Source organism: Anguilla rostrata, chromosome 10 (genome assembly GCF_018555375.3).
Source record: "Anguilla rostrata isolate EN2019 chromosome 10, ASM1855537v3, whole genome shotgun sequence".
Classification (NCBI taxonomy): Eukaryota; Metazoa; Chordata; class Actinopteri; order Anguilliformes; family Anguillidae; genus Anguilla; species Anguilla rostrata.
The window spans coordinates 31,187,322-31,212,454 of record NC_057942.1 but is presented as its reverse complement, the minus strand read 5'-3'; the positions used below and the strand labels follow the sequence as shown (position 1 = coordinate 31,212,454).

Sequence of the window (25,133 nt, the reverse complement as noted above, 5' to 3'; positions counted from 1 at the left end):
AGACATTGGTTGGGATGGGGTTGAGATTTCATGCCACTGGATGTTTGTGGCATCTGTGTTCTTATTCACTCTATGATGTAGAGGACTCACATATTCCAGAGCAACAACTGACCAGGCCACGAAAGCTACTAAATCCCAAAAATAAGAGAGGTGTACTTTGTTCAGACCTTCCCCATGGTTTAGAGTTAAAGGCTCAGCACCCAGGAACCATATAGCACTAGCGGGCTAAAACAGCATCAAAGCCATTAACCAAATTCAGGGTTTTGAGGAAATCATACATCCTTCAAATCTCTAGGAAGAGTGCAGGATTGGCCAACATTTTTCCTCATTTTCCTTTTTTTCCTCCTGAGCTGCCTTTCTCTACTTTTCCAGATCCCCATAAAACCAGGATGGGCTGAAGGGCCTTTAAAATCCACCCAGGCCTTTCCAGTGAAGAATGGCTGAGAAATCAGGGCTATTTTTTATCACTGCTAGGATTTCATAATCAGAAGCCAAGCCATTGAAATCAGCTTTTGCTATTTTTTGCACTTTTAGTCACCAACAACAGACCACTGGATTTTAAGAACAATAGAGCTTGATATATATTAATACAGTAAAATGCATTTCTGTCAATCTACAATATATCATACATATAGAAACAGACAGACATACTGTTTCTATGGTGTATGGGTGGTGAAAGATATACAGATCTATTATGCTAGAGTAGGCATGCGTTTGATACAGAGTTTGTTTGTGTGTGTGTGTGTGTGTGTGTGAGACTGTGTGTGTGAAATGTGGTTCAGAATGGACATTGGCGGGTAGACTATAAAAAGATGGACACTCACAATAAGGAAAAGGTCTCTCATGACACAAAGGCCAACTAATCAAAAGAGGGGTCAAGCAGGGGTGACCAATCACACTGGCGCTCACCTCAAAGTTTACGGCTACAGTTCCATAGGTTCCCCTTTCTCGAATCAAGCTGAGAGGCACATACTGGTTCCGCCCCCTGGGCTCACTCACAGTGATCAGGGAGGTCTAGAGGATACACAGGAGAAAGAAAATGACCACCTTGCATCGCCATAGCAACTAGTTTCTGGAATGCGGTGCCCAGTCTTGGGCAACACACAATAAAAAAGCCCTAAATATAACAAATGACAAAAAAACTACTTTATCATTCCAGAAATAAGACGTAAGTTATGAAATATATTTTGTGGAGCCATTTAACTGAGGCTTTACATTGTTTAAAGGGATTCATTAAGTGGATTACTGTACATCAAAGCAAATCAAATCAAGTCCATTTTAATTGTATGGAGCTTTTTTTACAAAGAACTGTCACAATGATGCTTTACACAGTAGCAGGAAAAATGAAAAAATAAACTAAGTCTGAACCCCCAAGGTAAAACACTCCCAGTGGGACAAAATCTTGGGAGGGACTCAGTTATAGAGGGGGAGCCCATCCTCCGCTGGCTAGTCTGGTGTAAAGTAGGGGTAGAAATGATGTAACAGAAATGTAATTCGAGATTACTAATATCACCCATCTCTATCACAGTAAATAAGATGGGTTGGACAGGTTACAGTTGAGGTAATAAACTATCTGGGAAAGTTCAAATGAAAATAAGTGTAGTGTGCAGTTTAGAGGAGCAGGGTGATGCATCTAGAGCTCCAGGCTGCGTCAAGGCATGGGTATGGTCCTAAGAAGGTATACTTTGCGCTGAAATTGGGATTTATGTCTTTAAACAGTCAGTTGTTGGAATGTCTTGTAATGGTTATGTAGTACTGGCTAGGACCGCTGGAGGTGTTCACAACCAGGCAAGACACAGTGCTGGATGCTCTCTGGACACTGGGCAGCCAAGTCTAGATGGGCTGAATGGCCTGTCTCTTGTCATCGAAAACATTCTTAGGGCCAGCCTGACTGTGTGGAACTTGGGAACCCTTTGAGCAAGAAGAGTGGTTCCCGTGGCAACGCCCCCACCCCACCCACCCCCTACAACTCCCACTGACAAGTTAATCCATTGAGTAAACTGGTCCTATGATGGTTTTACTGCCCCTGGCAACCCAGCAGTCCCTCTAAATTCCAGTTCGCCTGTGCACCCCTCCAAAGCCCCTCCATTGGACTCCCCTTTCCACCCTTTCTCTTCTCATTTCCTTACCCCCCCCCCCCCATGCAACATTGTCCCCTTTGAAACAGAGAGCCAATTAACTTGGAATTGGCATCACCTTGGCAACATCAAACTCATTTTACACACACTGACTTATGTGCGTATACATACCTCATCATAATTTTAGGCTTATGAGCTGAGGGACTGGAGCATAAGATTGACAAGTAAACCATTACTTGTGATGGGCAAAAATGCAATCACTTGTGGCAACATACAAAACATAAACTACAAAATACCTCCCAAATGAACATTTTTATAAACTGCAATCAAAATGGTGGGGTGTACGTTGCTTTGCACTGATATAGTACATAAAAGCTGAAATAAATCTGTCTCTTACCCATTATTTAGAAATGACCTCTTATGGCAATAAAGTACATACCCTAATTGACCCACATCTGAATGTAACTGGACAAAGATGTTTCTTACGGAGTTGAAGGAAATGATTCCAAAGGCATTGTCATTGGACAGGATGGTGATGGTGGCAGTGTTGGGGGTCCCCACGGTCACCCCATTGGAGGAGCTCTGAAAGGACAATATCAATAAGAGAGCATTTACGCTGGTGTACTTAACTCCTCCCCAACAGCACTCAGACAGGGCTGTTGTTTCAACTAACTCCCACCCCCCCACCACCCAGCAGCCAGTTGCCAGCCCACCTGCTTACAGTCCACAGGTTTGCACTGTCAGCAAGAATTGTTTCGGTTTCATCTCAATTGATGTAGGGACAAATCACAACAGAACACTACGGGCCCGTTTACCTTGACCTGAATTCAAATTAATTTCCGGAACTGAATGAAGTGAAATGGAAACAACCCCAGCCCAAACTGATTGCCCGGCGCACGCGAGGGGGGAGGTCTGGGGCCCCTGGCCGGGGTGTCCTTAGTGAGCCACGCCCCCCGTGACTTTTACAACCAATGGGCAAACGAATAACAAAGCCACAGAAAGGGCTCTCTGGAGCCCGGCCAGGGCGTCCCTTCGAAGCCAGCGCCGCTGCAGCCGTGTGGGGATGACAGAATGCCCCAGGCTGCTCTTTCATAAAAACCCCCCCGGTGCAGCACGGCGTGGAGCTCAGGCCACTGACTCATTCAAGGGATTGAGCGCATGGTAGGGGAGCAGGAATCCCAGTCCCCTTCCTCCTAACCTTGAGCTCGCGCATTCAGAGTGGGCCTTCTCAGGTTATCACACTTTAGGCTTTTCAGTCCTGTTTAGTTAAGTTTCAGGTTTGCTACATGTTTAAAGGGCCATTATTTCTGTTACACTGTTTAAGGACCATTATTTCAGTTACACTCTTTAAGGACCATGATTTCAGTTGCGCTGTTTAAGGGCCATTATTTCAGTTACTTGCTTCACTGTTTCAGTTAATCAGCTTCACTCAGCCAGTTCATGCATTTTAGCCACCACTATTTCAGTCAGGTGTTATATTAGTGTGTAAATGTCAATATGTGGTTCAAATCTCGCTCTTTATGGTTTTGGTTATTATGATATTGGTTATTAAATAGAATAGAACAGTAAATATATAACAGGTATACTTATATGAGATCAGAATAATATTGCCCTGCACACCAAAAATGCAAGTTATTTTTTGCCTGAAATGGAAAAAGGCAAAAAAAGTTTCAGTGACAATTCATTTTAGTTAGTCACTGAAAATGATAATTTTTAAAAAATTGTGATGGTGAATCTGGAAATGGGATTTTTACTGTGAGATGCGCTTGGCCGCCGCCCTGGCGTGCCAGACGCGGTGGGTCTGCTAGCGGGCTGAAACAGGCCCTCGCTGCACTGCAAGCCTCTCTCCCATTCAGCCAGCGCTTTCAGACTTCCCCCCACCTCCCTCCCCCCCCAGCCCTAACAGAGCGTTCATTCAGGGCCCACCCGGCCTTGTAGCCGCAGACACGCAGACACAAAATACACACACTTTTCACAATCCCCCCCCCTCCCCCCGCTCCAGACACGCTGCCCCCCCCCCGCGGCACCTCCCGCCCCGACGAGACCTCCTGCCAACCGCCCTCACGCTGTGCCAGGCTGGCAGAGGGGCACCTCCAGGCCGGACACAGGGGAACTGAGGGGTGAGTTTGCGCCCCTGGGAGCTTGAACAACCGGGGTTGAGCTACAGGTGCCCCGAACTTTTGGGGAAAATTGGCCTAACCTCAGGGGTCAGATTTGACTGACCGGGGCTGCTCTGCAGTTGATTTTTTACTTTTATTTCCCCCCACTTATTTTTTTTCTGGCAAACTTTGCTTCAAGATGTGAGCACCAGAAAAGCTAGCCCTAAGCATTATGGGTAACGTAATGAGCTTCAGTGGAACCCAACAGAGTTGCCCACAACAAAAAACGAAAACAGCTACTACAGAGGCTTCTGACTCCCGATTTGGTATCCTGCGTTTCACCTTATGGGAAAAGGTACACTTTGTCTTCTCCACTTCACTCAGGCACATTTGTCAGAGGGAAGACAAACAGATGCTGGGGCGGGGGGCACAGGAAATGCCATTAATTACCAGCTGACAGGCCGCTAATGACACCACGGCGATCGGGCCGTAGGTGCGAGGCATGTTGCCCGATCGCAAAACGTGGATTCCTCTCTTTGCATCTCGGAGGCTACTTCAGCGAATCGGAGAATCTCCATATTGTTCCGCAGCCTCCAGGGTCAAAGGCCGTAAACGGCAGGAATGTTGGGGAATGCGTGGGAATGCTTCTATACATTCTTTCATGTTCTTTACATCCACCAGGTTCTTTTTTTTAACATCAACTGCTTTTTTTGTGGGGACGGCTTTGTCCCTCCCTCCGTCGCAGTTTATTACTGGGGCTCAATCTGCCGTCAGGCGCGCCGCGGTTGTCGGGACGGGTTTCGGCACAAAGGTGTCTTTTAGACGGGGCCCTGCTCCGGCAGCAGGGCGACCTCGCAGGGAAACGGGCCGCTGAAAGCATCAAAGGGCGCCCTTTCCGTCCGGGGTTGAAAAGGCACGTCCCCCATATAACGCCACAGCTCCTGCTCCGATGAAAGAGCGGGACCAGTAGCCCCCGAAAACGCCACAGACCCCTGTTCCGATGAAAGAGCGGGACCAGTAGCCCCCAAAACGCCACAGCCCCCGCTCTGATGAAAGAGAGGGATCAGTGGTGATCCCCATGGAACATTCGACATGGTCCCGGAGAGGAACAGGGCGGAGCTCCCGAGACCTTCATGAAGGACACTCTACACATTCAATTCAATGCCCTCTTTGGCTTCAGCAGAGTGCATACAACTACAACTCTGTCTCAATGACATCAACGCTGATTGGATAATTTACAGCAGCTTCTTTCTGACTGGCGAACCAATCAATTCTGGGTGGCAGGATAGTGGAATGTTAAACTCAGTGGTTGCAGGTTCGATTCTCAGGTGAGGTGCTGCCGTTGCACTATTAAACAAGGTACTCAACCTTGTTTCCTAAATATCCAGCTGTATAAATGGATCTTGTGTACAAAAGGGCTGAAATATAACTGTATATCCTATGAACCAAGCTTCATATATTATATCCAGCTATATAAATGTATTTTGTGTAAAAAAATGCCTGATAAATATAACTGTGGGTACTTTGAAAGGAGCCACACTGGGAGTGGACGTTACCTGCAGTCTGAGCGTAAACAGGAAGGTCTCGTCCGCCTCAGGCACGTCATCATCACGCACGGCGATGAAGATGGTCTTCGTGGTCTCCGAGGACAGGAGGAAGGCGGCTGCCGTCGTGGCCTCAAAGTCCCCCGTGTCTTCCCCCTCCAGCTACATCACCAAAACAAGGACGCATTTGTGAGACAAGGCCTTTTACCTGATACCACAGTTTTACCAAACTAAAAAACTTCTTCTGTTTGACTTATAGCCATCCCACCACTTTTCCACTCAAGAATAAGCCAAAAGCTTCCTTCATCCACATCTTTTTATGAAATATAAAGAAAGACAGTCCAACAGAACACACACTCCAGTAAATCACTGCGTTCCACCGCTGGCTTGGTGTGATGTTCTGTGTAAGGACCCACACGCAGACCAGGGAAATCCAAAAAACGTCTTTAATCAGTCCGAGGTTCGAAGCCAGGTAGTCAGAGAGGACGGTGCCGAATCGAGTTTCCAAATGAATAGTGAAAAGACAGGCAAAAAATCAAAAACCAGGAGATCAGAATGGCGAAGGTACAAAGGGACAGGCAAAAGAGAAGTCAAGGCAAAGTGAAGGTCAAACCAGAAGCAAACAAAACCAAAAGGGGCAGGCAAACTCGAAGTCGGGCAAAGGGGTGTCGCAGGAATCTCGATAGACAAAGGCTTACTAACAATTGGCACAATGAATTCAATCAACGTTCTGACTCTGAGCTGGTGGAAAAGACTGACATTTATACACTGGGGAAGGTAACAATCAAGGAGGGGTTAAGTGAGTGAGGGAGGAGTAACAAACAACATCCAGGTGAAGAACATTAGGAAAACTAATTCAATGACAGGGGACTGACAAAACGCGGACTGGAATCACATAGACAACAATGATAATAGACGGCCTGGGTGAAGCAGGTAAACACGTGCAGAGAGAGAGAGGTGCAGTTAGAGCAAGAGACAGGTGCAGGCAATTGCGGAACTCAGCGTTAGAGCAGGCTAGAAAGAAAAGGGGCGGAGCTACAACGCAGCATGGAAAAGGGGAGACTGGTTAATGTATTAGTATAGTGATCTAAACTATCAAAAACCCAAAACTAGTGTGTGTTAGTCCATTAGTAATATTCACATGTTAGTATATTAGTGAGGTTAGTACTTTACAATCTATAAATTAGTAGGGATTAGTAGAAATTAGTAAAACTAGAAATAAGCAGGAAGTAAAGCGAGACTGGAAAGAAGGGGGGAAACCACGAAAACCCGGAACCACCCGAATAGTGAAATCACACAAGTACAGGGGAGTGAAGCAGCTCAGGGAACACAGACACAGAGACAGTACTGGGGAGACAAGTGACCGGGAAATACAGACTACAACACTTGGTTAATTAGGCCACATTTAAAGCACTCGTGCAAGATGTGGCTATCATTAGCGATCACGGTAATGAAGGACAATTAGATTTTTAACAAGAGACAACCATCAAAGACGTCCTATTCTTGATTTTTTTTAAAAAGAGAGAAACTGCTCCAGCTGCCTGCAATCATCTATCGTGTGAAGCTGCTTCAGTACTTCGCCAGCTTCCAAAATCAGGAAGCTCTGGCTAGAGCCGGCGTGCTGCTTTACAGGGTGTGTGAGTGATTTATTAGCCAAAATAGCATCCTGGGAGAGTAGGGCTCACTTTAAGGGTGCGGAACCCCCCACCGCCCCCCCCCCCCGCCCCCGCCCCCGCCCCCGCCTCAGTGCCAGCGGACCCTGGCACATTTTCACACGGGTGGCACGCGCCCTCCCGCCACCCACCGTATCCCACAACAAAAGACAGAGACCGAACGCGGCACGCCATGTGCTGACGAAGGTAGGCTCGGCGTGCCGCGGGAAACGGAAGGCCGGCTCTGCTGAGGTGAGGCGGGGTGGGACGGGCGGGGGACTCCCGCGGCGCTAATCGGGCGCGGACCCCCCCGGCTCGGCCGCGGCGGTAACAGCCGGCGATGGCCAGATGTTTGTTTGCGGAGACGCTTCCAGAAGCTACCGCGTAGACGGAGCTGAGTCAGAGCGCCAGATGCAGCTGGAGCGGGCCAGGCCGCTGAATCAGCTGCTGAGCTGAGAGCAAAGGTTCCCAGAACAACTGAAGGGAAAACTAGATCAAACTGAACTCTTCATCTACCTGTCACTTCTTTTTTCTATCTATCCTTCATTTAGCCAGGCCATTCAAGGGGGACCCGGCCAACACATTAAAGTTTCATGTTTCAGCTGTCAAACTAACACACAAGCAACACATTAGAAAACACTACAATCTGCAATAATTACATTCTTCTAATACACTGTTATGAACAAGGGATTTAAAGTCACCCATGGATATTGGTACATTCAATTTCTATTTTTTTTCCCAGCAAATTATTCCATGCTCAATGTGCATTCACTTTGAGGACCACACAAAACTATGAGACTATGCTTAAACAATAACTTGTAAATTCCTGTATGAATTATGCTTTATTGGAACATCTATGTTTTTCAATAGGGGAAAACAAATCTTGAACAAATATTTTAATGACTTTTAACTTAATGTAGGAATATGAAACAACGGGCAGAAAAGCAATATCTGTCATTCACTTTGATTTACAATCAAATGAAATGTCTTTTTCTTTCCAAAAAGATTTGTGAGATTATTTCGGTAAATGTGGAATTCGCCAAGCAGTGTGTTTAGACAACATAACACTGCTATTAATCAGGACATAAAGTTAAGCACAAATGTCGGCTGAATTCAGGAAACTCTCTTAGAAATCAGCTGCCCCAAAGTGACCACCGCCTGGTGCTCTTTGGCCCGGAAACCCACCAGGACCAGCGCGGTCACGTTGACCGGGTCTCCCGTCCTCTCCACCAGCAGCCGGACCACCGTGCGGCTGCTCTCGTCCACCACGAAGTGGGTCTCTCCCAGGAACCTCAGCTCGGCGTCGCCCCGGGCACTCGGGACAGATACGACCAGGAACAGCCCAGCTAGGGTGAGGACAGCTGGCATTCCTGGAGAGGACACAGGGGGCAGAGGGGGGAAGAGTCAATTTCAGGATGGAGGGAGAGAGCACTAGGAAGAAAGAAAGACAGCGCAGAGTGGTTGTGACACAGCACCAGAGGAACTGTTTTTCATTTGTCAGCCATTTTATTTAAGCTTCATCAAAACCTACCACTTTTCTCGGATAGGTCTGTGATGATAACACGAGTAAAACACATAACAACATTCCCTTTTGATATGACTGGTTTCAGAGTGGGAACCGTATCCTTCTGCGTTGTCAAGATGCAAAATAAAATGGAGGACTATCAGTTAAACCTTTAAGGTGTAATGCCACATATGTGATTATAATGTTCTTAACTGATCACTACTGGTCACTGAAAGCAATGCAGTTCTAGAACACTGACTAAGAACTTTGAAAAAAAACAAAACACAAAAAACTGCTCTACAAAGAGTTAAGAGAGGATCCAAAGACACAATCAGTGTCAGGGTAATAATACAGTATAAGGCATCCAGAAGTCAACAAGAGAAATAATCATATCAAAAAGCAATTCATACAAAGGAAAAATATCCCACACACAAGTTTACAGGCTCACCAAAATTAAATTTATTATTATTGCAGATCTCTATCAATTTGATTCAACCACCTTTTTCAACAAAGACCCACCCAAAGTTATCTTTGCAGCTAAAAGATTCACTGAAGGAAAATGAAGCAGTGTGAGGAATAGTTTTCCTTTTCAAGGAAATAACAATGACGGCTTTCCTTTAGCTTTAATGAACTCATGGTTCTCGTTGCTTTCCGTGTCAGGGTTAGTGGGTAAGGACCCAAGTGCAGAGCAAGAAAAAACACTGGAGGCTCAAAAGGTAAGTATTAAATAAAGACTTTACTTTCAAAAAAGGCAAACACAAACAGGGAACAAAAAAGGTCACGATGGGCAAAACCACAAATTCAAAAATCCTGGCAACAGATAATACACCAAGGAATCCCAAAAACACTAGAAATAAAAGACCACGCAGAGGGCTCAAAAAACTCAAAGAGCAGGGAACTTGAGATACTCGAAATCCAGGGAACAGGGAATGCAACAGTAGGAACCCATACAGACTAAGGCAAAGAACTTATATACACAAGAGGGCTAACAAGACACAGGAGAACACAATGCAGAATTAACCCAGAGAGGGATAACGAGACACAGGTGAGTACAACGATTGAATAACGAGACTACAATAATAGAATAACGAGACAGACATGCGTGGAATGTGAACACACAATAACCCATTACCGACCAATCAACACTGACCAGACAAGAAACGCAGGCAGACCAAAACTAAGGGACGCGAGACAGGACAAAAAGGACGGGGAGGCGGGAACCCGAGGAGGCACAACCGTGACATTTCGGCGATGGGAGAGCAGCAATGTTTCTCCCTGCTGAAGCGTTCATCTATGTCAGTGGTGTCAAACTCGTGCCATGGAGGGCCGTGTGTATGCAGGTTTTCATTCTAACCAATTAATGCTGCCTCAATTGAGTCCAATTACTCATTCAGCCATATGCGTTTAACTGCATTGAAGCACAGAATATAAGAAAATTTTTATTTAGACAATGCGGGTCACCATAGACGTCGGGTCACCATTGTGCACAAACCTGCATCCCTAATTCAGCAAATAATTTAACTAATTATATAATCAAGATCTGAGGCTGGAATGAAAACCTGCATACACACGGCCCTCCATGGCACGAGTTTGACACCACTGATCTATGTCATCTGTGCTCGTCTATGTCATCTGACAGAGATTTTCAGAGCGGCTTTCCATCAGCCGCACTGCAGCCGTTAACCGAAGACTCAAGAGTTGTCATGGTTAGCAAAACAAATAAACAACCAGCCGAGAAGCAGATGGTTGCACCAAAAACATCTTGTGTGCATCTTGTTTCGCTGCCTGTGACTACATGCATCTTTAAAAAACGCTATATTTGTTCTAAATTACACATTTCTAGAAACATTTACAAGCAAGCTGGAGCTGATGCAATTTTTCAAAAAGTAAACCGCCAGAAACTTGGAAATTAATGGGATACAACTTTCACATGTTCCATTCCACTACTTAATATTTCCTTTTTTCAGAATTTCTGCCGATGACATAATTCTAAATGGATACATATTCTCACGCATATCTTCACTATAGATGGAGTTGATTTTTTCGCATAGGGACTGGTTCAGGAAACGGGCAAGAGACGTGAGTGAGGTTGCCTCTTGGTCAATGTTGGTGGGGATGGTCTTTTGGGAGAGTGGGCCCCGGCTGGGGCCCGTGAGGAGGGCGGGGTGTGGGCTCCGAAAATCGGATTAGGAGCTGCTGAGGGAGAAAGAGCCGGACGGCAGAGCGGAGCGAAGCCTGTTATTTCCGCGGCCCCGCACCTCCACCGATGGGAACTTCCTGCGTCCCTGATGCAGATCGTAGATCCTACGAGCCGCAGGACGCTGGGGCTGAAAGCGGCCTTTTGTGTTGCCCCCCCACCCCCCACCCCCCAAACACCCCCCAAAAGCCCTCCCGGGCCCAGCGCTGCGCACTGCTGCTTTAACAAGGCCGTAATCTCCCTGTTCAAAACCCGAAGCGGCCGTATCGTGTTCCCAGGCGACTCGCTAACATTTCTTTTGACGCTGCAGGATTTGATTTAGCAGATTTAGCCACGTACCGTATTAACTGATAGCCGCGGCCTGAACCTCTGGCACTGAGGCTATGAGAACTCCGATAGCGATATCACCTTATCGCCGAACCCTGGCTTGAGGCCCGCTCTAAAAACTGAAATGGTGACCGTGCCCAGACTTTTACCTCTTATCTGACCTAGCGGGTTCCCCCCCACACCCCCGCCCCGTTGCTGCTTTCCAGTGCGGAAGCCGCAGGGGGCTCCCGCTCTGCGAAGTGACAGCCACGCCCGGTCAGGAGTCCCGATGGCTGTCTGTTCACGCCCCAGCGATCACACGGCAGGGATAAAGCTCGCTGCCCACCCCACCACCACCCTCCGCCCACCGGCCCTTGCTGGCAGAGAGGGGCTGGTCTCTCGCACAGTGGGTGGGTGGGGGGGAGCGGAGGAGCAGAGGGGTACAGTACAGGACTGCATGGGAACACAGCAATGACAGTAGGGGCTACAGAAGAGTAGAGTATAAGTAGATGAAGACTAATGTGGGAGTAGAGGGTGTAACTGCAGGAGAATGGGAGGGATGAACAGGGGTAGTAGAGTACAGGGGAACTGCAGGGAGTGTACAGAAACAAGGGACCCAGTACTCTCATTACAGAACACAGAGGTACGCAATCCCGGGTCACGGACAAGCGTGGGTGCGAGCACGCCCTGCGCATGGAACATGCGGTGTCACGGGGGCGGGGGAGTCCCTACGCTGGTCTCTCCAGCAGCTCTGTAATCCTCCGTCCGCCCTGCGCTCTGTGCTCTGGCCACCTCTCAACCGCTCAGTGTAATTGCTACCCTGAGCAGGATAATAAGACACATTCAGAAGCTCCAGCGCCCTTGTCATCATCCTCCAGGGCTGTGACAGACAGTAAAAGGAAAGTCCTTGGGAAAATCACACTTGGCTATACGTGAGAAATTCTGAAAATATGGTCCCTGCTCTGTATGAAAAAGAGGTCTGACAAGTGCAAAAGCTCATTTCGCACTTTCCTTTCAGAATGTTGAAAGTTAACTCGGGGACTTACTGATCTCCAATCCAGAAACACAAATGGATATGTACAGTCAATCTGCTACCTTGGATTACCAATAAACCAATGGTAATCAAAGTCTTTCGGCCACTTCTGCTTTCCAAAATGATGGGAGTGCAAATCAGTAAGAATTATAAGAGAACCAATCTTTATCTATCTGACTGTAGCTATACTTCTGAATATACAGAAAAGTTTGGTCAAGAAGGAGGTGAATGGAACTTTTCCCCCTATATATATATATATATATATATATATATTATTATTTTTTTTTTCTTATAAAGCAAAGCATCTGCCATAGTTTCCAGAAATTCTACCACAGCTGCATAAACATTGTTAATTAACTCCTTATAATTGTACTTAATTAGCACATTATAAATACATATTAAATCACATTTCCTGGATAACATTATGCCAACCGCTACACCTCAAGGATAAAGACCATATACTGAAAATTGTGTTATGAGGTTTGAATTCATTATTGCTAGTCGCCTGATTTTACAGCACTGGGACTATAACGAGGATTGTGTTTCATTTAAAAAAAAGCCCTCTTGCTCATGATGGATTAAGTCCTGTGTTCTCTTTCATTAACTTCTGTGTTTCTTTCCGATTTGTTCCTTAATTAATGCCATCAAGAAAGCTTCAAAGGGATTACACACCACACATATGTTAGTTAGCAATTTATAAGTAACTGCAAAGGAGTAAAATTAAATCAAATCCAGCCTTACATTGTACAAATAATGGAAAAAAACAACAAGAATATGACATTGGCCACAAGAGAGAGGGCCAACAAAGCGAGCGCCAATTACTGTAAGCCAAGCATTTTTTCCCTAAAAACATCTTGAATGAGAAGACGGTAAATGACAGGAACAGTCTATACATCTAAACTTATGTAGATCACCATGTTCAAACAGAGCACCGACACATACACGCATATACACTTTCTCCCATGCACCTAACATTGTTCTTTATGAGAGTTTGCTTCCAAACAGACAGTGAAGGCAAACTGGAGAGAGAAATCCGCTCCACAGCTCCTCTTGTTCAAAGGACGTCCATTCAAACCTACAGTCTGCAAAACAGAGGCACAAGGAAAGCCAATTCACGGACTACCAATGTGTTCACACATACCTAGCGTACAGCTATTCACAGTGGTATTAATGCAAAGGCTCTATCAACTTTCTCACTATTAGAACTTTATTACAGCCACTCAGAAAAAACCTGGTCTTCTGTATTTTGGATGTTTTACACTGTCCGACCATACAGGGACGTTACATGATGAATAAGCCGTCGCCAGCCTATTACTCGCTTTTTACTGCGGTCATGCTTTTGTTATAAAACAGCTTCACGTAGGAGTGCTAATTCCTATCATGGAAAAACAAATTGAAAAAGACGTGAGCAACAAATCCGCCCACTGAACATGTTTTAATCCATTTAACTCTCTTTCCCACTCTACCGCTGGGCAGAAAGATGCAAAAAACATTTCCCGTTAAATGAAAGACTCGACTTGTAAAAATCGTCGGTCCATAAAAACCCTGAAAAAAGGAAGGAGGGGAAAAAAACACTTGTCCAACCCAGAACCTTGCTATTGGCTTCAGAGGGCTGATATTAAGAGGATTTGGACGTTGCATCAGCCTAGCAATGCGCCGCCCTTTGTCCTGAGGGATCATCCGCTGCCAAATTTCAGATCAGGAGCCTGCAGTGGCACCAGCTAGCTGTCGGAGAGCTGGGCCAGGGCTAAGGCTTTTGGCCCACGCTGCCTCAACTTTGATAAGGGCCCAAAAAAAGGGTGAGAACCCTCGACCCTCCCCGTCGATCCCCCGCAGGAAGCTCACACACCATCACCGTGTTCCGTTCTTCTCAGACTGACACTTAGCGACCGGCCAAGTCTCAAGAGGGCCCACGGTTTTGAAAGTGGACAGGACAGACTGTATGAAGATGATTGACTCCGTACACGCTGCACACTGTAGAAAGAGCGGCTTTAAAGGACTGCCAATTAGTGGGAGCCAACTTGTTAGCCTGCCAATCAGAAACACCCTGCCCAATCGCAACAGGTGCATGAGAGAATGAAAATGCACTTGAACCAATGGGTTTCTTCAATGCTGCTGCTTCTTTGAGTGAACATATAACACAGTTAATCCACGGAAAACAGGACAAAAAGAAATGTAGTAAAAGAAATGTTTGGCAATAGAAAATGGCTGCATGAGTTAAAATCTTGCCCCTTCAAATGCAACATTAATTTGTCTCGATGTAGCAGGTTGAGTGGCATTGATCTTGTCGTGTGAAATGCACTGTAAGTGTGAAAGAACCCCTCATTTCTTTCATTAACTTAGAGATGATAGCAACCCCCAACCCTAGCCCCCTTGCCCTGTCTCATCACGCAAGAACGAGCAAAGGGCGTGGCTGTCTGCTCTGTGGCTGGCGTTTATGACCCCCTGTGCTCAGCTAAACCCCAAATCTGGGGACCAAGTGCCCCCCACCCACTCCAAAACTGGCAAGCCAAGCAACACAAGGAGTCTTTTCCATTTTCGTTTTATTCAAGAGTATTGCAAATGATTGTCCCCTGCAAGAAGAGCCTCAAGGTTCCTGCCAGGAAAGTTCCTCAGGGCTGGCCATTGTACTTTACTGTAAGGGCATTTGAGCTCCTGACTACAGGAGCTGAACAGTTGAGAGTCACTAGAATGAAAATGGAAGTTCTTCATATTTTTATGGGGGATTTCATCAATGCAGAAACATCAAAACCATTTCTATTCTCGTGCTTCACAAGGTCAATGCATTAAGGAAGATGGTCAATCCAGTGCTGTGTTGACCCTGTCACCCCAGGCATGACTTAGCACGAGGTGTCACACGACAGCGTTGCCCCACGTAACCGAGACTCAGCCAATTACATCCGATCCTTCCCCCGGCAACGAGGCGGAGGGGTACGGTTACCTGTCTGAACCGCGGGTCAGCGCCCGCCTCTAGAGTTACTCCTGCTACGAAAGGAGCAGCCTCATAATCTTGGCATCAATTATTCAGGGCGCGAGAGTTGGCGGCCGGAGAGGCCGGGGAAGGCCCGCACCAGGCCGCTCGGTTCTCAAAGGGGTCGCGGGTGAAAACGGTCAGCCATCCGACACAACAGCATCATCGACAGGTCAGTCCGTGAGAAACCGCGAGCCAAGAGTCAAATATAAACATGTCCGTAGCTATGGGCAACCATGGATCTGGGTGTTGTAGTGTAGATTTGTTAAGATATTTTGTATTACATTTTTTTATTTTTTTCATTAAACAAAGGGGTTGGGGGATGCAGAGAGACGTTTCTGGATTTAAGAGCAATTGAATTCAATGCCTACAGAAGGCACTGCAAGATCTTCCTGTAAAGATGTAAAGACTATAGACTAACAACCTGAAGGCACCCAATGCAACAACACAGCTTACATAACCAATGGAGACGAGGGGATTCTATTTTGATGAAATGCTTCACTGCTTCACTGGTCACAATACGTTAGCCAGTTCTTTTGGTTATATCGTAACCCGGTTAGCTCCAGCCAGCCCGAGCGATGAACCTGAGGTCGTCTCAGGCAGCCAGCGTTCACATGGACCTCCCGGCTCAGTGCAAACCCCGCGTGGTCGAGGGGCGGTTTCGTTCCTTTCGTCGCGATCATCAGATAGGGCGAGCTGGAGTCAGACAGATGCGGAGCGATGTGGAGTCATTGCACTGCGCACATCACAAGACGTTCGAGGATTGAATCTTCCGAGTGTATGTGTTTATCCGTGGGAAATGTATGATTATGTGGGCACCGTGGTCCATATTTGCAGACCGCAAAAAGATAGCAAACACTGGAAAATACTTTAAGCAGTGCATTGACCGGGAAGCTCTACTGTAAAAGCTATATTTGAAATGTGCTCTGTTTCCCCATGCATGTCATAGCCATGTTCTTACTGTGTTCTACAATATATTTTGATTTGGAATTGTCCTATATAATTCGGAATTTGAATTCAAATGTGTTTTAGCTGTTTCAACTCAAAAATAACTCACTTGCCTGGAACAAAACTATGAAACGGAATGCAAGGGAAACTATTATAATATCCTGCAGATATCTCCCCTCCAAATGAACAGTACAATGTACAGGTTGTCCAGCCATCAAAATGTACAGTGAAAAAAACTAGAAATGACACAGTGGTCAATTTTACCATTGCTACTTTAATAAACAGTCATGAAAAACAAATGGCTCCCCCCATGTGACTTTTCCTAAACATATGAATGGAAAATTCTGGGATATTTTCAATATCAACATTGCATAACGACATTGAATAAAGTTATAAACACTGACTTAAATGGCCATGAACGGTCAAACTGACCATCATTTATCTTGAGTGTATGCTTTCTTTTGATCATTTTGATTGCTGCATGAAACGTTATTGCTGCAGCCCAGGAGAATAAGCCCCTGGTTGAGCGAAGCCTGCAAAAGCAGTACGAGATTTTAGCATCATGAATAGGATTGGGTACCTGATAGCACTATGGCACCGGTTCCCATACGAGCAGTACCTACAGGAGCGAATTGCAATACAGATTTCGATGCATAATTTTGGTGCAGTCTTTACTAAAGTTACACTCGCTCTGTCAACTCCTTAGCAAGCTAGCTAACGTTAAACTTTGAACAAATGCCAAAAACGAAACTGTCTAAAGTGTGGCTCTATTTTGACCAAAAGGATTCAAACAACAGGATGTGCCTTTGCAATAAAAATATGTTCTTTATTGTTGTTGTTTACTCATTATTTTGAAGAAGGTAGACTACTGGTTCAGGTCTCAACATTATTGCAGCATGGGTATCATCAAAATCTAAATGATACCCATCCCTAGTCATGAAACAATATTATATGGGGTTTGCATGTGAAATGATAGAGAATCCAGGAATATATTTTCAGAAATATACATACGTTTCCCGCAAAGATTATACAACTGTAAAGGCAATTGTTTTTTTATATTTTTGGCAATTTTTAGTTAGCAAACAAGCTAGCTTCCATACAAAACAAAGATGGCGACCATTCTTATAGGTCCATTTGCCTGTGATTCCAACTATCCTGCACTTGGCTACTTTCAAGATCCGATGTTGTTATTGGCGAATGATGCGAAACATCCAATGGGGAGAATTATTGATTGTGCTACTGGAGCATTTGTGATGATGTATTTGGAAAAAGAAGGAGAAACACAAAACAATAGAAGTTTGTGTGGATGAGTGAAGCTGTCTGCGAATTCTCTCTGTTTACATGAGGTCAGAAGGTACAGAAATGAATGTTCTTAAGGGCTGAGTGTCTGTGGTCATTGAGGTTATTTCTGTATGAAACCCTGATAAGTGCCAAACTCTTGGTGCTGTATAGACATGGGGCATGTCCCACTGAGCCGTAACTTGGCAGACGGCATACCTGCCATCCCAATGGCTTCTCATCTTCGAAATGTCCTGACAACAGTGTATCTAAAGCAGAAACGATTCCATTCTATGAGCCACCCAAAAGCTCATAGCTTCCAGAGTTCATTAGATAAAACAGGCAGCTGCATTTACCCGCAATCCACAGGGCTGAACATACAATATTAATGAGGATCTGGACACACCCCTTTCCCATCCAACTGTGTCCTTGAAGAACATGCATCTGTGCTCACTAATGTATTACTGCATAGTGGTCATTAAGCTCTCAGTTGACTACCCCATCACACCGTGCTTTTTGTAACATGCCGTACAATAGCCTGCACTTATTACAAATGGCACACATCAGAAACGCACACCGCAAGACCAATCATCTGCTCCGGGTCCCAGGACGACGGAATTGAGCATAACCCTGCCATTTCAGTATAGAGAGGAACCACTAATAGCACCGTCGCTGGGCTGCCTACGCAGAAGACGCCTATGCTTGATTTTCTGGAAACTGCCGCGAGAATTTTTATTAGGTACGCATCCAAATCTTCTCCTGATTTTTCTTACTTTTTTCATTATGTGTGAAAACAGACCTCTGAAGCTGCTCCCCACCTTGTGGACTCAGCTGCATGTAGTGAAGTGTATTGCAAACAGGGGTGCTATGGTATTACCCAATAGGCTTGCATAGTGGGCAGTACACATGCAGCTTGTGTTGGGAGCCAAGATACAGGATTTTACATCAAGTACAGTGCCCTGAAATAAGGGGAGGAGAGACATGTTTCCCATACAGTGTTGTGGGGGTTTCCGAAGATGTCGAATATGGCACGGTCAAAACCACATAATTACAATGCACATGCAGTTTCTCCTGCCCTATTTTTAGACCTGAAAAGATGTTTATAGAAACACGCTGAGCACTCAAAAGTTAAATGACTTTAATAAGCAAGCATGGTTACAGTGTGCATCATTAAATACGAAAAAAATTCTAAAAACTGAAGCTTGTCACTGACTAGACGTAAATTGAAAAACCTATTTCTATTTATTTTGGGCAGTGAAAACAGTAAACTACACAGTAGCGTACAACATAAAAAGAGTGTTTTTGGAAATTAAGAACCTTGTGTTCTTGGGGTCGGCAGAAAACTCAGTTTCAATTTTTTTTTAAAACAGAGGCTGAGAGAAAGCTCTCCAAGCCAAGGATGTAAGCGAAGCATTATATTGTCAGATGGCACTTTCAACCGAGCAGCTACCCTCCTGGGAAGTGGAACGGCACCAATCAAATGGAGATTTGCCATGGAAATACATGTTTAAAAATGCCTTATCGAGCTATTGTCCAATGGCTGTTGTCTGCCGTTTTCATGTTGTGCCAACTGAATCTCACATCCTTTCAATGAAAAACACAATGATCTTTCTCTTACCAAAAAAAGAGAAAGAAGGCTGCAGTAAACAGGACGGCTCCATTGAATTTCAGATGGTGAATGCACTCAAGGCCAGCACTCTCTCTGGACTGATTAGCCAGTACGGTGACAATGGCTGAGCCCGTCAGAAATGCACTTCCAGGGGATTATACAAGGACGGGCTCTCAACAACACCAAGTCGGCAGGAACAAATTATAAACCTTATTACCTCATTGCATGTAACCAATTTGGGGCCGGTTGAAATGCTAATTGGCTTTCAAAAAAGAAAGGGGATGAGGGACAAGGGAGATTTTGTGATTCGCAGACCAACACACAATTTTTTTTCTTCTTTTTTTTGGTGGGGGGGGGGGGTTCTTCTGTTCTGTTCTTTCTTTCTCTTAACATTGTTTTTCCCTCTTTTCTTTTCCTCCCTTCTCTGGCCTTTTTCATGCAGAACTCTACCCTCCTACCCGAGCGAATCAAACTCCCATTCAGACAGATAGTCCCCCTCCCTCCTCCCTTTAACGTAAAAAAGAAAAGCAATGTGGGAAATTCCTCCCTAAACCCTCTCCTATTGGCCGCCTTTGGCGGACTGGGAACAGATGGCAGGATTGAGGACGGCGCAAATCCCCGATCAAGTGCAGCCACAGCGATTCGGCAGCAGAGCTGGACGCGGCCTTTCCAGTAACTATCTGGAGATGAAGTAGATCTCGCTCATGGGAAAGCTCACTCAGGCCCAGTTCATTCCTCTGCCTCTTCAGCGCTGCCTCTTCATGCAAAACCCCGGATCGCCCTGTGGGTCCCCTGCTCCCCTGCTGTCAGGCACGATTCTGCATGTTTGCTGATGTGTTTAATCAAGAGAAATGAGGCTTTTTCCCAAACAAAGGTTTCTAGTTCCCTCCCTGATAAATCCTATCAAGGAAAGTGTTACTTTGAACCAACGTAGATTTATTAAAATCAGCGCAGCGACATAAACACATCTAGAACAGGGCAATGCACTGCATGCATTCCATGTGCTACAGTCAGTAGCGGGTATGTAAATTATTTGAACTAGGCAAACCTCCGGGATTACTCGACTGACTCCATACTTCTATGGGACAGCAACTGCACATACAAAACACTTAAGATCCCATTATTGATTATGGACTCAGTGTCACACTGGTAAAAAAGAGCTTGGGTTTTTTTTTTTTTGACTGCAAGAAATTCAACTGAAAATGAAACCAGTGATTGCTCAGGTTGAGTGTTCATATTCATATCATGTTTATCTGCGGGAGGTAAGGCACTTCCACTTCCGCACCAATGGCTTTGCTTCAGTCGAGTGCACAATGATCGCAAGTTCAGGAGAGTTCAAAGTTCAGTTTTACAAGAGTTCAAAGTTCAACACAACGGTCACTGACAAATGCATAGATGTCAGTTCGACTGAATTTTTTCAATCTTGGAGACCAAATGAGTGTTAACTGAAAGACAAAGCCATACTTTGTATTACATTTTTATGTCCTTTATAGCACAGTTAGTGTAATGTGCTATAGCTAGCATAATACACCAATGAGGTTTGTAAACATTACTACCATGTTATGCAAACTAAAAATTGGCTCAATGTTAGCAAACATAATTGTGCACTTGCACCTGCTGAGTTTAACTAAACACACACACACACACACACACACACACATCCCAGGCCAGGCAAAACAAATTGTTGTACAGAATCATAGTAAGCATTAAGGACACATGCATGCAAAAAACATTTTGGATCCATGTTTTAAGTTTGAGCTCATATAACATGGTAACACCTTGCCACAGAAATTCACAATAAGAGCAATGATGGGGGAAAGAGCATGAATGCAGAAGCTGACAAAAAACATTTGTCTGTGTACAAGGCCTTAATTATACCTGCCAGATAGCGTTAAATTTGTGCAAAGGTCTAAAAGCAATGATGAGACTAATGTTTTACTATTGAATAGGGTATGTAATTTCATCATTTGCATCACCCTCTTGCCACACACCAAGATGCACTGTTTTATTTTCTTTCAAATACCAGACAAACACAACCACATGCATGAATCTAAATTAGCAGTGATTTGTCAGCCTACAAATAAATACACAAGAGTTTTTTTAGAGAAGGGCAAAAAAGTGCGAGAAAAAAGTGAAAATATTGCATTGTCCGACTGAAAATAAAGAGCATCATGTTATGAAGATTATCCTTATCAGAAAAAAAACTCAACTCAACAAAATGAACTCCGCAAATACATTTCTTGATTTACATTTTTTTGCTAAAACGTCAATGAACAGGAAAAAAACTTCTCATAAAATCCGCCCATAGAAGACATGACTTCATCGTGATGGAACACCACGCTGCCAGTGGGAGAGAAAAAAAGAAAAAAAAAAAAAAACGGTATTAAAGTCGGGTGAAGAAAGCATGAGAATAAATAAGGGGACAGGCGCGGGATAATGGGGCTACCTCGGAGCCGTTGATGGGGGTACAGCGTCCGGCCGCATTCGGCTGTAGCCGACTGGCGGCTCTTTCACGCAGGCTGTCTCCATCAAAGCTGACAAAGACACTGATCAGCGGTGACTAATGGGGGGAGGGGGGACCCCCCGCCATCCGGGAAACAGGCCGTGACCCCGCTCCCCCCACCCCCAACCGAAGGGTGAGGTACAAGCCGTTTCCAAGCAAAGCGCCATAAATTTGAGAAAACAAGGGAACATAGCAGGTTGCATCCGCATTTTAACAGGAGTTCAGTGAAAGATTGCTGCTCTACAGTCAGAAAGAGCTACGCCATCTATGGTAGTGGGCACAGGGTTAGCAAACAGGTTCCCCAACACTGACCACAGTAAAGGTTGCGTGGAGCAGTTAAACACTGATTGCTATAGCTTTCTGTGTCTGCTATTCCCTCATTGAGAGGATGATGATTTGAATAAAATTATTTTATTAAAGATTGTTCCCATATACATTTATTGATCAATTTATACTTGTTTTGTGTAAACTGTTTTATTTTTTGTTTTTCTTCAAATTGCCAATTTCTCAAGTTAAAATATTCCGTTTGAAATATACATTTGTGATCTTCTGCGTACAGTAAGCTATGTGGTTGGCAAAATTACAAGCGGCTCCATTTCTCAACAAAGAAATGGCTTGTTAGCAGAGCTTCGGGACTTTCATGTGAATGTATAGACGCTGCATTCGCCACAGGGCACAGCTAGAGTCTCTTTGAAGTTGTGGTGAAGAAGCCGGGGGAGTTCAAAGGTCAAGTTCAATGCCCTGGGGAATTAGACGTAGGTGTTCCGAGCTGTTCAAAACAACATTTCCTATCCTAACTCAAGACCTTTCAAAGTTAAATTTTATCTTACGAAAGTAGAGGAAAACATTTATTTTTGTGTTTCCCGGAGGTTCGCAGTCATATGAACCATCTGACCCAGGGATACAGGCAGGCATTTCCAAAGTTCCATGACAACTGTGGCGGCCCGTCAGGCAAAAACAAAAAAATAGCCCCCAGAGCCGTTGGACATCTCAAAGAATGAAGAATGTCCCACCGCTTTCCCAATGATCTTTTCCAAAGTAAACGGCCACTAAAATTTTAACCAACCATCCTACGCACCAGCACCCATAAAAAACATGCTGAGCTATCAAAATACAGTACAGCTCTCAGAAACTAAAAAGAAAGCTACCAAGGACAGACTGACAGTGGTTAATGAAGAGAATGGTTCTTGGTTCTCTATTTTAAAAAGCCAAGGCCGAGTTGTTGGAACACTGGTCCCAGTTAAGTTTTTCCGAGACTGGTAAGGAGACATTGGAAAAGTAAAACAACGGTCACTTAGGAGGCACAGGGGATGTTCACACAAACGTGCATGACTCAGCTTTGACATGGTACCACTCGTGTTTGTTTGTATTCGTTTACTTTTGGGAACTGCGAAACCAGACACCCGACAATTAATTAACTACGACGCTACAAGAAGGCAAGCATTACTTCTTTGATAGCTTAAGCATAACACTGGTTCTTCTTCTTTATATGTCAAACAAACATGTTTTGCATTGGTACAATTTGTTGAAAAACTGGTTACCTTTGAACAAACATCTGTGAAGGATGAAAAAAATGGCTGTCGAACTACAAACTGAAGACTTAAAAAATAAAAATAAAACTACCGCAAAAACAATCCATAAGCAAGAAGATGAAGAGGCTGGATACTTGTTTCTATGGTCTATAACACCCTAGGATGTGAGGTACATGTCTGCAGTATATGTATTAAGATGCAATTTATATTCATTTTATTCCATATAAATTCTGTGTTAAAACCCAGAATAATAGGTTTTGCTGTCATGAACTGGGATAAGGTTCTATCCATTATATTGTGAGATCCCCAATATCTTTACTCTCCTACCTCTGACTAACCAACTTACCAAAATGCAAACTGCATATCTTAACAAAACTTTTGAGTCCGCTGCTTCTCCAAAGTTCCTAAACAGATCAAATATCCTCCAAACATGACAAAACACACTCTTGTTCAGCTCTGACTCAGCCACTTACACATCACTATGCTGTTTACAAATGTGGTCACAGACAATTAAATCAATCAATCAGAATGCTAAAAAGGCTCGCTAAAACAGATGTCAGTTACAAAAGGAGCGCATTCCATTCACGCCAACCGATTAGAATAAAAAAAAGGACCGCCCCGTCGCTGCCACAGCGAGCACGCGTTCGGGCGGTATGGACGGCGGCCGAGACCGTTCGCAGAGGGAGGAAGAGCTTTCTTCGTTCCTGCACGTTCTCTCGACTCTGGGCGCTAACCTTAAGTCGCGTCGCCCACGGTGTCATTATGCCGCGCCGGGGTCCGCGTCTTTGTGCGCGGCTCCCGGGGGCATTCTGGTCTCGGCTCCTCACACGGCCACTTTGTTTTAGGGGAGGCCCCCGAAGGGGTGGGAAAGGGCCCCGGAGAAGAGAACCCCGCTATTTACGCTCACAAGGTGGGGAAACACAGCCCTTGACTGGAACTAATGGGAATAAGAGCTCAAGACCCACAGCTCACTTTTCCCACACCTCCACACAGGCATCATGCAAAAAAAAAACTGAAAACACTGACCTTTCACATTTAACCCTTTGAAGCGTAGGTTTTCTGGAATGTTTCTTCTTCGAAATTCTAAGTGAGTATTCTAGAACTACATTGCAGAAGCGATTGTTACATCAGCATTAGAATGTTCAGTTAAGAACAATCTAATTACATATTAAACGGTTAAAAATAAAAAAAACACAAACTTTTTGATACAACAATAATGGTGACTATGGTCATGAATGGGGTTCATAGCAGAACAGTTAAATCTGCTAATCGGGCTATAAAAGGTAGATGCCTCCAGCCCTCAGTCCGTCCCATCCCAATGCTTTACTTGTATCTGATGGCAATTTCCTTCTAAATCCATACAGTACTTTAACAACACTCCCTTTAAGACATGCTAACACATGTATATCATTAAACATTTAACACCGCCTGCTTCTGTATTCCATGTTGGAGTTGTGTGTGTGGAGACCAAGGTGCTTGGCAGAAGAGGGTTAGGGTGTGTGGCACATCTGACATGGTCCACAGAAGAGCTAGAGATGAACAAAGCTCCAATTTTAATGATTCCTTTTAAACATAATTAAATCAACGCTCTTGACATATGGGGGAGGCAGCTGCTGCCTGATTCTTCCTATTCTGCACTGTGCAGACACTATTTAATGAAACACAAAATGGAGGGGGGGGGAGGAAGGGCGGGGGCACAGCCTTTAGATCCACGGCATCTAACAGAAAGGGCCAGGGGGGTGTACTGCTTCACACCCCACCCCACCCACACACACACACCACACACACACACACTTAAATAAAGAACCCAGTTACCCATCACTGAAAAAAACTTTTCAGTCCTTTTACGGTACTGGTATGGCTACATTTGTTTTTCAGC

General features: G+C 44.8%; 1 protein-coding gene across 1 annotated transcript in view; it reads right to left on the bottom strand.

Moving 5' to 3' along the window:
* Positions 1–25,133, bottom strand: part of adgrv1 (adhesion G protein-coupled receptor V1) — a 159,069-nt gene that overhangs the window by 131,973 nt on the left and 1,963 nt on the right. Inside the window, exons 2-5 of the mRNA XM_064296515.1 lie at positions 8,559–8,743; positions 5,734–5,883; positions 2,565–2,660; positions 910–1,014 (exon numbers count right to left, since the gene is read on the bottom strand). Of these exons, the coding sequence (XP_064152585.1) occupies positions 910–1,014; positions 2,565–2,660; positions 5,734–5,883; positions 8,559–8,741 (534 nt within the window). The 5' untranslated portion in view covers positions 8,742–8,743. The remainder of the gene's footprint in view (positions 1–909; positions 1,015–2,564; positions 2,661–5,733; positions 5,884–8,558; positions 8,744–25,133) is intronic.